At 45.2% G+C, this 11,999-nt stretch overlaps 1 protein-coding gene across 1 annotated transcript in view; it reads right to left on the bottom strand.

Moving 5' to 3' along the window:
* Positions 1-9,054, bottom strand: part of RBP3 (retinol binding protein 3) — a 20,392-nt gene extending 11,338 nt beyond the window's left edge. Inside the window, exons 1-2 of the mRNA XM_020996762.1 lie at positions 6,007-9,054; positions 1-33 (exon numbers count right to left, since the gene is read on the bottom strand). The exon at positions 1-33 is cut by the window's left edge and continues 158 nt beyond it. Of these exons, the coding sequence (XP_020852421.1) occupies positions 1-33; positions 6,007-9,054 (3,081 nt within the window). The remainder of the gene's footprint in view (positions 34-6,006) is intronic.
* Positions 9,055-11,999: the final 2,945 nt, after the last annotated feature.

Raw genomic sequence — 11,999 nt, forward strand, 5'->3', positions numbered from 1 at the left:
GATCAGGTCTTCAAAGGCTTCAGGAGAGGGAAGCTGACAGAATTCAAAATAAGACTGGGAAAGTCATAGAATTCATTCCTTCAACAAATACATCTGTCAACATTTACCCAGTAGCTCACCATAGTATGGCAAATTGGAGAGGAGACCAGTCCAGGAATTAGGAAGATTTGAGTTAAAGTCCTTTCTCTGACACAGGCTATGTGACCCTGGGTCACAACCTACCTTTTCAATGTCCCAGACAACTCTCTTGGACAAGCTGTTATTCTATATCTGTGTAGGGAATTTCCCCACTGGGAGTTCCTGGCATGACTGAAATCATAGGTTCATCCCCTACCCCCCATGTCCTGTCAGGACATCATAGTGCTACTTTAAGTTTTGGGGGGGGTGTTAATGTAAGAATAATTAAGATGTAATATTGGCCCTTAAGGAGCTTAGAATCTAGGAGTTGAGTAAATTTCACAAATTTCTAAGGAAAATAACATTTCCTCAATCTAGGTCCAAATATCACCTTGATATGATTGGAAACCTTAAGTATCAGTAGCAAGTCAAAAGCTCAGAGTGGGAGGTTTATGTTCATGGTACCAGAATTAACTAGTATAGTAAGCAGAGAACTGCCCTCAACACTAGGAAGATTTGAATTAAAAAGCCATGCTGAATGTGTGATCCTGGGAAAATAGCTTAACCTCTCTGTGCTATAGACAACTTTCTAAGATTTTAAGTTGCTGAGAAAACGCTGACCTGCAACCAGTGCAGGTGAGTTTCCTTACTTGGGGGTTCAGTCTATACCATTGAAAACTAGATCCAGGCCCTGTCCCTTTGTTTCAAGGATACAGCTCATTTGAACATATTCAAGGAATGTTATTAACACTGAAAAAGAGTCTTTGAAACACGCTTGTCATATGAGTTTCAATATCTAGATGAGAAATGCTAAGTGCCCCCAAACTGGATTACCGTACACAAACTGCAGTGTTCCCCAAACAAGAAAAGCAAAGTGGATTTGTAGTAAGAGTTTTTTTTTAAGCTAAGATGCTATCAACATGCTTTATTCTATTTTCAGTCTTATAGCCTGGGATCCTATAGGCTACTGATGTGCTCCCTTAAAGAGTTAACTAATTTCCTATCAGTGGTGGGGGTGGGGAAGGTATTCATTTGTAAAAAAATATTTTTAAGCTCTGTTCATCTCATCCCATGTTATTAAAGTCCTCACCTTCTCATTTCTGGCTTTCCCTCCTCACCCTCTAACCGATTCTCAAATGTTATTGATAAAATTCTGTCTATCTGTTCCTGCCATCCATGACTTAATGAGTCCATCAGGTCCAGGGAATCAGACACTGATAAATTAATATTAACCCTAGCCCAGTAGCTCCTTTTCAGACTGAATTGAAGGGACTCATTGGACTGTGCAATGTCTCATTTTCTTTCTATAGTTTGGGGATCATGAGGCTAGTTAGAGATCTGGCTTCTGGTCCTTACTTTGCCATTTATAGTTTCCCCATCTGTGAAATGGGTATCATTTCTGCCTTATCTCAAAGAATTGTAATGAGCAAATGAAATGAGATAGGAAAGTACTTTAAAACCTACAAGTAAAAGGAAGATGTTACTGCTGACGATACTAGTACATACTAATGACGATAATGAGAGGCAGAGTGATGTAATGAGAACAGAGCTAACCTCAAGGAATATTTGGGTGCAAGTCCAGGGCCACTCCTCTGCTTCCTTTTCCAGCCTTCTCCTCATCCTCTAGCTGACCTATTAAAATAGGGCAGGACTCAAAGTTCTATCCTTGGCCCCTTCTTCTTTCCTCTCTAGGATCTTTACCATGACACCCTCATTTATTCCCATAGCTGCAACTGTTACCCCCAACCCAAACATCTGCCTCTCCAATCCTGACCTCTCTCACCAGCACCTCCAACTTAATATAGGACATTTCCATCTGGTTGTCTCAATGGCACCTCAAATTCAACAAATCCCAAGTGAAACTTGTTGTCTTTCCCTAAAACTTGATTTTACTTTCCCCACCACTAGCACCACCAATCACAGTGTCTCCTACACCCCCACAGTTTGGTGTTTTCTTTCACTCTTCCCTCTACTTCACTTCTTTTAGTCAATCAATTACCAAGTCTTATCAATTGAAGCTCTGAAGCTAACCCTTCCTTGGGAGAAGCCTTGGTACAGTGCATAGAAGGACAGCCTCAGAGTCAGGGAGACCTGAGTCCAGGTATTGTCTCTCACACAAACCAGCTGCATGACCATAGACAAGTCACTTATCCTTTTGATACCCCCAAGTGGCTCTCTGAGACTATAAGTTGCAGACAAATTCTTTATCTGTATATTGTTTCCATACTTGGGAGTTCTGTACAAAAATGAAATCACAGGACTAGGCCCCTCCCCCCCAATAAATATTTTTTCCAGTAAATAAAGTTTTCAAAAAGTTGCAAGGTTCATGTGGGCAGAAATGGTTATAGGACTAATGTTTAAACCTACCCCAAGGATCTGGCACCAAAGTGTGAATGAAATAAGCATTTAACTAACATTAACAAAATTATTATCAATAATTAATAATAATAATTGGAACCGATTAACAGGTATTTGTTGACTTGAATTTGCTTTTCATAACCCTCCTTACCTTAGCTGGTACATACTCATCCCCTAATGGCAGGCAGCATCTCTGAACACAGCTGAGTTCCTGTATTTGGGGGTTTAGGCCATAGATCTGATGGTTTGCACAAAAGGCATCAATGCCCTTCCTCCCCTCTTGCCTCCCCCCCCGCCCTTTACTTTGTTTGGCCATTGCACATGACCATCAGAGGCTATTGAGTTTGTCATTTCCAATCCAGTGGCCAGTGACAGGAATTCCACTTGATCTTTCAAGTGTGTGGATTGATTAATGAGGCCTGGGTTCCAGGAATATACCCATTATCTCCATGGCTTCGGTCTGACTCTATTTATGTGTGGTTCAGAAATCCTGAATTCATGTGAAAAAGCCCCCTCCTGGTTACACAGAGGTGATTTCAAAAGATGCTTGACATTTTTTAAGACTCGGGGTACGGGTGAGCAGTAAAGGTCACTGAGAGAGGATAATTCCTCATCTTTTGAAAACCTGTGGAATTTAACAACTGTATACATGCATGCGTGTGTGTGTGTGTGTGCATGTGTGTGTGTGTATACACCAAAATGTTTTATTGGGGTTAGTTTTAAACAGGACATCAATGTTTTCTCAACAAGTGCTTAAAAAGGCCTTGAGGAGGGCCAAGTCTGCCCTACTCTGGACTGTCTGTTCTGTTTTTGATGATCTCTAAGCATGACCTCAAGTCACGAGCTCTATAAAGCAGCTCTGTGACTGTTGAATTTCTGTCTTTGAATTCTTAGGACCCTGCACAGTAGGCAGAACTGGACCTTGGATCAAAAATGGACTCAGAGACCATTACGGCCGAGAAGGACTTTAGAAATCACCCTGTCTTGTCCCCTCATTTGATAGCTGCAGAACTGAGGCCCAGACAGGGACAGGGTCTTGATTACAGTCACACACCTATCAAGAAGCAGGGCCCAGGACACCAGACTCAGCCTTCTAACTCCCCTTTGCTTGTCCCCCTGCATTGTGCAAGGCCCATGCCAAATGCAGAAGCTTTAAAATGTTTAGTACCAGGTTGAAACTGTCCTAGGATAAGAGTGCTTGGTTCACAGGCCAAGGAAGATGAGGCAGGGTGCAGTTTTTCTGAGGAGCAGTGATTGGGAAATGTGGATCTGAACAATTTTCTTTCTGCCAAAAAAACTTCAAACTCTTTCTCCCTCCTCCACTGAAAAGGCATTAAGGAATTTGGGTTCATCCATTTTATGGGTCCAGTGGAGTGGTGAGAGAAGGTTCAGGGTAGCGGAAAGCCCCCTGGTATGGAAGTCAGGAGAGTCCTAGGTTTGAATTCTGTCTCCAGCATTTACTAGCATAGGCAAGTCATCTATCTCTCTTGGGTCTCAGTTTCCTCAGTTTGTAAAATGGAATAGTAATACTTGTAGTAATTTGACACAAGAAGGTGGCTGTGTTCTTCAGGCCTTTCTAGCATAATAGTATCCAGGTTATTGTCCACATCAAATGATACATGGTATGTCCAGTGCTTAGCAAACCTTTATTTAACTGTTCTTAAGTTATATCCTACCTTCCCCCCAAAAAAAAAATGTAAGTCCCTTGAGGGTAGGGACTGTTTAGATTTGTCTTTGTATTTCCAGAGCCTAGTACTTTATTCCCTTCTAACTACCTGGACAAGTCATTTAATCCTATTTGCTTCAGTTCCTCATCTGTAAAATGGTCTGTAAAATGGCAAACCACTCGAGTATCTTTGCTTAGAAAACCCCAGATGAGGCTGTGAAGAATCAGACATGACAGAAACGACTCAACAATAACGTTTTCTACAATCGGGGAGCATCAGTCGACTTGATTCTTAAACAAGACACCCCATTTCCCATCTCCATGTCTTTGAACTGGCTCTCTGCCTTGCTTGGGATGCTGTGCCCCTTCACCTTTGCATCTTGCTTTCCCACACTGGCCTAAGGGCTGTTCTTCCCTGATGATACCCCGTCTCCCACCCCTGCCTTTGTACCACCTGTCTCCTGTGATTGGAATACTCCTTCTCACCTCTACCTTTTAGTTTCTTTGGCTTCCTCTGAGATTTATTTCAGATCCTTCCCTCTGCAAGAGGCCTGTCCTGTGGGCTCTCACCATTTTGTCCCTACTAGTACCTTCCTTTCTGAGATTTCCTTCCATCTACGCTATATATCTGGACATACCTAGCTACTTACATGTTGTTTCCTGATTAGAAGGTGAAGACCTTGAGGCAAGAATGATTTTTTCCTTTACATCCTTAGCACTTAGCACAGTGTTTGGCACGTAAGAAATGCTTGTTGGCTTGACTTGACATAGGGTACTTAGTAAGCATTTTTTTTCGGATTGGATTTATTCTTCTATAAATTACAACTTTTTACAATTGTCTAATTCATCATCCTGGGACAGATAGGTAGCAGAGCGGATAGAGTGTGAAGCCTGCAATTAGAAAGATTCATCTTTCTGAGTTCAAATCTGGATTCAGATACTTATTAGCTGTGTGACCCTGGCTGGTCAAGTTACTCAACCCTTTTTGCCTCAGTTTCCTCATCTGTAAAATGAGCTGGAGAAGGAAACAACAAACTACTTCAATATCTCTGCCAAGAAAACCCCAAATGAAGTCACAAAGAGTCAGATACTCCCGGAAAAAATGACTGAACAACAATTCATTGTCATTAATTGTATGCAAGGAGTCCAGTAAGACGAAGTTCATTAAATTCCTCAAACTAATTTCAGCTAATTATTTTTACCTCTTCTTCTCCTACCAAGCATTCTCCCAGAGGTACTAACACTGAACTATATTAACTGGGTTCCTTGACTTTTCCTGGCCACTCTGGTAAAGCCCTCTGACAATAACCATGGAACACTCTTGACCTACTATCTCAACAACGGATTCAACCCTTGAAAAGTCTACATTCTAAGCAGACCAATCTATCTATCTGTCCTAGTGGGTTTGCCAATGTGCCTTCCTCTGGCAATCTGTAAAATGAGCAGTTGTGCTGATTCACTTCCCTGGGCAAGACGATGGTTCTTACTTTCATAAAATTTTGTAGGAGGAAGAAACTTGAGAGGCCATCTTGTTGAATCCCTATCCAAAGCATGGATTTCCTTTACAGCTTACCTCCCTCAAGCCTGTGTCCCATAACTATTGCTTGAACATCTACAGTGAGAGGGAACTCATTACTTCATTAGGAAGCCAATTTTGTTTTTTTGATAGCTCTATCTTTTCCCTCCTTTGCCCTCGTTTGTCCCCTTTTAAATATCTATTACTCCTGGTCCTTCCCTCTGGAGCTAAGCAGAATGAGTCTAGTGTGATTATGTGATCCTCTACTCTTTCTGCTTAAACCCTAAATACCATTAAGAGAGGGCTTCCCATTGGGTTTGATTCTATCAAGGCTGTTCTGGAGTCTCACCTGCATGGGCACAATCCCAGGGATGCGGTCCTTGGAATCCTCTGGAATATGGGCTGTCTTCAGGTGTCTATCTCCAGAAAGAGTCTGCAGATCTGCCCCTAACAAGTCGGCCAGTTCCCCTTCTGAGATGACTTGCCCATAATGGGTCTGGAGTCTTGCCAGCTTTGCTGCCACTCTGGACCCCACCTCTGGGGAGGCATAATTATCAGCAACAAGCTTTCCAGCTGTCTGTAGAATGGTGGGCACCTTGGCACGAAGGGCAACAATGCCCTGGGTGGTGATGAGGGCCTCACTTGCCAGCACGCTGACATCGGGCTCAACCCCAGCCATATCCCAAGCTTTGCCAGTGACTGGGCTGATGGCCACTTGGGTGGGCATGGAAGCATAAAGGGGGCTGTTACCCACCTGGTAAATGCCCACTGAAAGGGCCCATCCTGCTGTGGGCTCACCGATGACTGTGGCCCGATGCAAGTCCTTCATGGTGTGAGCAAAGGCCTCAGCTGCAGAGCCACTGGTGTGGCTGATCAAGATGTACAGGTCTTTCTGGGAACCATAACGCTCTCCGGCCACCTGAGGCAGAGTCCAGACCTCTGTGACCTGAGAGGCTGCCCGATCAAAGATAGTGTACAGGTGCTTGCGGGGCTCGGCTTCGAAGAAATAGGAACAGAGGAGGGGCACAGTGGTGGAGTAGCTCCCAGGATTGTACCTCAGGTCCACCACCAGTGCTTCTGTGTTCACCAGCTTCTCCCACACCAGCTCTACCAGCTGTGGCCCAATGGCTCGCACCGTCTCTGCCTCGGCCATCATGTCGAAACGGAGGTAGCCTAGCTGCCCAGGTAGCACCTCTGTCTTGAAGAGGGCCTCAATGAGGTAAGTCAGCTCCTCAGGGGAAGGGACCCCCTTGTGGGGTGGGTACAATTCCTCAGGGACTGGCTCCCCCGGACCATGGAATACATATAGACGGTGGTCCCCAGACACCTCTTGCAGGTCACTAGTGAGTTGGGATGCTAATGACTCAAAGTCTACAGCTGTGCGGTAGGTCCCATGCACTAGCTTGGCTCTTAACAAGGCACTGGCCTGCCCAACTACTTCTGGGAGAGCGTAATGAGCCTCCAGGATGTGTCCTGTGCCTTCCACCAAGGCCCCTAGCCCCTGGTGAAATTCTATTACCTCCTTGGCTTTGTCCAGAGCTTCCTCAGCCAAGACTATGGCATCGGGTACAACTCCTCCTCCAAGCCAGCACTCCCCGTGGTTATCAATGAAAGTGAGAATGGGCACAGTGAGAACCAGGCTCCCATTGGGGGGCTGCAGCAGAGAAAAGGTACGGGTGTGCATGAGACTGCCTGCCGTGATTTCTCCAATCAGCGTGGCCCGGCCCAGGGACTGCATGAGGAAAGCAAACTCTTCTGCAGCTGTGGCAGTGTGGTGGCTCATGAGCAGATAGACTCCTCGCTGGGCTCCGTAGGGTTTGCCTAGCAGCTCTGCCCGGCTGCGGTACTCCTGCGTCTGGTTGGTCTGCCGATCGTAGGTGGCAAAGAGGCGAACAGGGCCTGCAGCCGGGTCCTGGAAATAGGACAGGAGCAATGGCACTGCTGAGGAAGGCCCTCCGGGGTTGTAGCGGAGATCCATGATGAGATGATCCGTGTCCTGAAGGGGCTCCCAGACCTGTCGTAGCACGTAGGGAGCCAGTGCGCCAAGGACTGAGGAGTCTGCAAACTCGTCAAACCGCAAGTAGCCCACGTCACCTGGCAACACTGATACCTGGAACACAGAGTTTACCAGGGCCTGCTTTTGGGATTCACCCTCAGGCAATGACACGGATGCAGCGGAAGTAGCTTCCTCTGTAGGTTCGGCCCCAGCCGTGGCTTCCTCAGGCCTCAGAACCCGTACAAGGAGCCTGGGGTCCTCGGACACAGCCTGCAGTACTGCATTGAGTTTGGCAGCCAAATCCTCCTCTGTGAGCACTGAGGAATAGTCGATGGCAGTAAGGTGATGGAGCAGGGCAGGTACTCTATCGACCAGGGTGTAGTAATTCTGCAAGACTTCCATGAGACGCTGAATGGCTCCTGGTCTCGCCCTGCGGAGGGTGAGGATGGCCAGTGCTTTCTCCAGGGCCTGTTCTGCTGGAATCCCCACGCAGGGTAGCACCCCACTGCCCTCCCACGTCTGGCTCCCCCCACCGAGGGGGCTCAGGGAACGTGACACTGGCACAGTGATGAAAAAGTCTGACTGACCGATGCGCAGCTTCCGGAGATCCAGGGCCCCTCCCAGAGTCTGCTCTCCCACCACAATGGCCCGGCGCATCTTCTTGAGGATGTAGGCAATATCCTCAGCTACCCCGACCGTATGATGGCTGGTGAGGACCACCATGTCCTTCTCCCCACCGTACCTCTCACCCAGCACCTGGGCCAGGGTCCAGATCTCTGTGGTGGTGTTTGATGGCCGGTCATAAACTGTGTCTACATGCAGCAGGATATCCCCCTGGTGTAGGTAGGAAATGACAAACGGGATTCCTGAAACTTCACCTCCCGTGCTGTGCTGGAGATCCAGCACCAGAGAGGAGGTCCCCATGAGCTTCTTCCAGACCGCGTTCACCAGGAGCTCCCCGACTTTCTCTATTACCTCCTGGCCAGGGATGTAGTCCACTCTCAGGTAACCCACGTTACCCTCCAGTACCTGGCACCTGATCGTTTGCTGGAGCAAGGTGAGTAATTCCTCCTGAGTGAGACCGGTGAGTTTGGGGCCTTGCTGGAGAGTCTCGGAAGTGCTGGGCTCGTAAGAGATCACCAGCCGGGGGTCGTTGAGAGAGCCCTGCACACCTGCCGTCAGGACGCTGGCCAGCGTTTGGGGGTCAGAGATATCAAAGATTTCTCCACTCTTGATTGCTTGTTCAATCGCTTCTTGCATCCCCATCAGGTTTTCTGGGAAGCAGTAGTTATCCAATAAGATCTTGGCCATATCCAGAACCAGACTAGGTTGGAAGATTTGTTCTGCATGGGCCAGACTAAACAGGAGGGCTGAGAACAACAGGAGACACTGGCTAGTCATTGGGAGTCAGAAGAAGGAACACACTTTGGAAAGAATCTCTTTTCTCTTTCAGTCCACAAAGCAGCCTCTTCTGTGCTGTGTGTCCCTCTTTGTCAATGACTAGAGACAGAAAGCCTTGTGCTAAATATGGGAGCAGGGAATAAAGGGAAGGCTTTTTATCTTCATTAAACCTTTAATCTCATTAAATTGAAGTGCATCAGCCAAAGGATGATAATGGTAGCCAGTCCTGCTGTTTACAGCCCCATTAATGAATGTGGGTAAAGAACGTGGTTTACTGGGACAGGTTCATTGTATCCCCATCTTTGTGCTGCTACTGAATATGCCCCAGTCCTCTCCCCTTTGGATCTTACTGATGTAATAATTGGTCCCAGTGTTGTTTAACACCAAGTAATTCAACTGTAAAGCTATTTGCTGGGAACTCACTTACCCTCTGGCAACTTCACTGCAATCACACACTCATCTCGTGAGCATAAATTGGAGCCAAATTCGTACTGCCCTGATTGCCTGGATAATTGCTAGTAATGATTTGTATTTTTGCAGCCCATCGCCTGGAAGGGCAATTTTCCAATGCTTTAGCATTTGGCTATTTGCAGTCTCTAGACAACACACATTGATGAGAAAGCCGTCACAAAAAGCTACCACCCACGACAGGCTGGAGGAGCCCTGCAGGATGGCTGCATTCACTCTCAGCCCAGTGCAGCAAAAACTGAAGGCACTTTAATCTTCATAATTCTTAGCTCATTAGGATTTGCTTTTAATGACCCCTAGTGACATATGGTGATGTCTCCCCACTGTTTTCAACCAATGGAAACACAGCTCCAACTACAATAGAGATGAGGTTTGCTTTTGAAGGGCAGATGAATTCAGGAGACTTCAGTACTGCATATTTGGAAGAGGCTATTATGTATTTATTATGGAAGCCTAGAATATAGCCTCTTAGAGTTGGGAGAGATCTCAGAGGCGATCTAGTCCAATTCCTACTTGATCTGGAATCCAATGTAAAAATGATTGTCTAGTCTCTATCTGGACATTTCCAAGGATGGGGAGCTCACCACCTCCCAAGGCTTTTGGACAACTTAGGTTTTCCTTATAGGGGGCTAAAATCTTACCCTCTGTGACTACCATCCAGTGATTTCAGTTCTGTTCTTTGAGGTCGTACAAAATGAGTATGAACACCATCCTATGTGATAGTATTTTAAATATTTAAAGAGAACTGTCACGACTACCTGCCTCTCTCCATCCCAAATTTCTGGTTCAGGGTAAACATTTGACCTTTTCCATCAAGCCATATGTGACATTTTTAAAAATATGTCTTTACCTTCTTGGCTTTCCTTCTGCTATAGACAATACAGTTTATGATTATTGATATGTGATAGGACACCCAATCCTGGTTATGATAATTTTTTTCTGAAGGTTGACAAAACTATGCCTCTTGATGCAGCGTCTTGGGCAGTAATCAACAAGCATTTATTCTCTGCTCTGTTCAGTCATTTTGTAGTCATGTTTGACTCTGTGACCCCATTTGGGGTTTTCTTGGCAAAGATACTGGAGTAGTTTGCTGTTTCCTTTCCCCAGCTCATTTTACAAATGAGTAAACAGAGGCAAACAGGGTTATGTGATTTGCCCAGGGTCACACAGCTGGTAATTATCTGAGGCTGGATTTGAACTCATTAAGATAAGTCTTCCTGACTCCAGGTCTGGTGCTCTATCCAATGAGCCGTTGATGTTAAGGAGCTCGCAATTTGAGAAGGGAGATAAGAGAGATGCACAAATAACTGTAATCCAAAATAGAAGATACCTGCATCGTAGAGGGTGGTCTTAACACTCACAAGGTGTGTTAAAAGGATAGAGAGTGTTCTTCCAGCTAGAATAAAATGAAGAGGCACCAGATAGAGTACTGGGGGTTAGTTTTGTTAGTTAAGTAGGACTTTCCTGCCTTTGGGTCTTCAGGGTCTTCTGGTAACAATTTCCCTTGTTTATGAATCTAGTGAGGTTGGACAAGGGTGAGAAACTGTTTTCTGTAGAAACTCCACATAGTGGAAAAAATGACAATCAGATAGGTACCAGACTACCTGAGAGGGCTGGAGTTCCAGAGACTCTGAATCCCAGCTGAGTCCTGAGATCCCTGGTAGAGGCCATATTGGCAAAAAGAGGTGTATATAGTACTCTGTAGCTAACAAGTGTTTAGAGGGAGCATTACACCATTCCCAAAAGTCCTCAGGGAATTACCTGTTACATTCAAAGCGTTTAGTTTCAGCACAAATTAGGTGCGAAACTAGGCTGAGTCCAGCTTTGCTAACCTGTCAGAAGTAGGTTAGTGTGCTGGATTCAGAAGCAAGAGGACCTGGATTCAAATTATGCTTCTGACACTGACTAGTCATGTGACCACAGGCAATTGACTTAACTTCTCTTAGCATCAATTGCCACAGCTAAAAAAATGAGGTTAGTAGTACCTGCCTCACAGGGTTGCTATAAGGCTTAAAAGAAAAAAAAATGCTTTGGTATAAATGTTAGTTATTGTAATAAATACACTGAATCAATAGCTTTGAGAAGCATGGGTCAAAAAATGCTTCAAGTAACTAATGATAAGAGCAATGAAAATTTAAAAAAAAAATGGAGGTTTCACCTCACATCCAGTATATTTGCAAAGACGAAAAAAGATGGAAATAGTCAATGTTGGCAGTATTGAGGACTGAGCTGAACTTACATACACAGGCACACTAATGCATTGTTAATGAAATTGTGAATCAGTACAGGCATTCTAGAAATCAATTTGGAATTATGCAAATAAAGAAGCTAAAATGTTCTTATTCTTTGACTCAGAGATTCCAGTGCTAGGAGTATGCTCCAAGGAAGCAACTGATAAAAAGGAAAACTCCATACAGACTGGTACATTTATAGCTTTATCTTTTGTGGTAGCAAAGAACTGGAAACAAATTAAATAG

Source organism: Phascolarctos cinereus, unplaced genomic scaffold, assembly GCF_003287225.1.
Source record: "Phascolarctos cinereus isolate Bilbo 61053 unplaced genomic scaffold, phaCin_HiC Scaffold_3;HRSCAF=262, whole genome shotgun sequence".
Taxonomy (NCBI): domain Eukaryota; kingdom Metazoa; phylum Chordata; class Mammalia; order Diprotodontia; family Phascolarctidae; genus Phascolarctos; species Phascolarctos cinereus.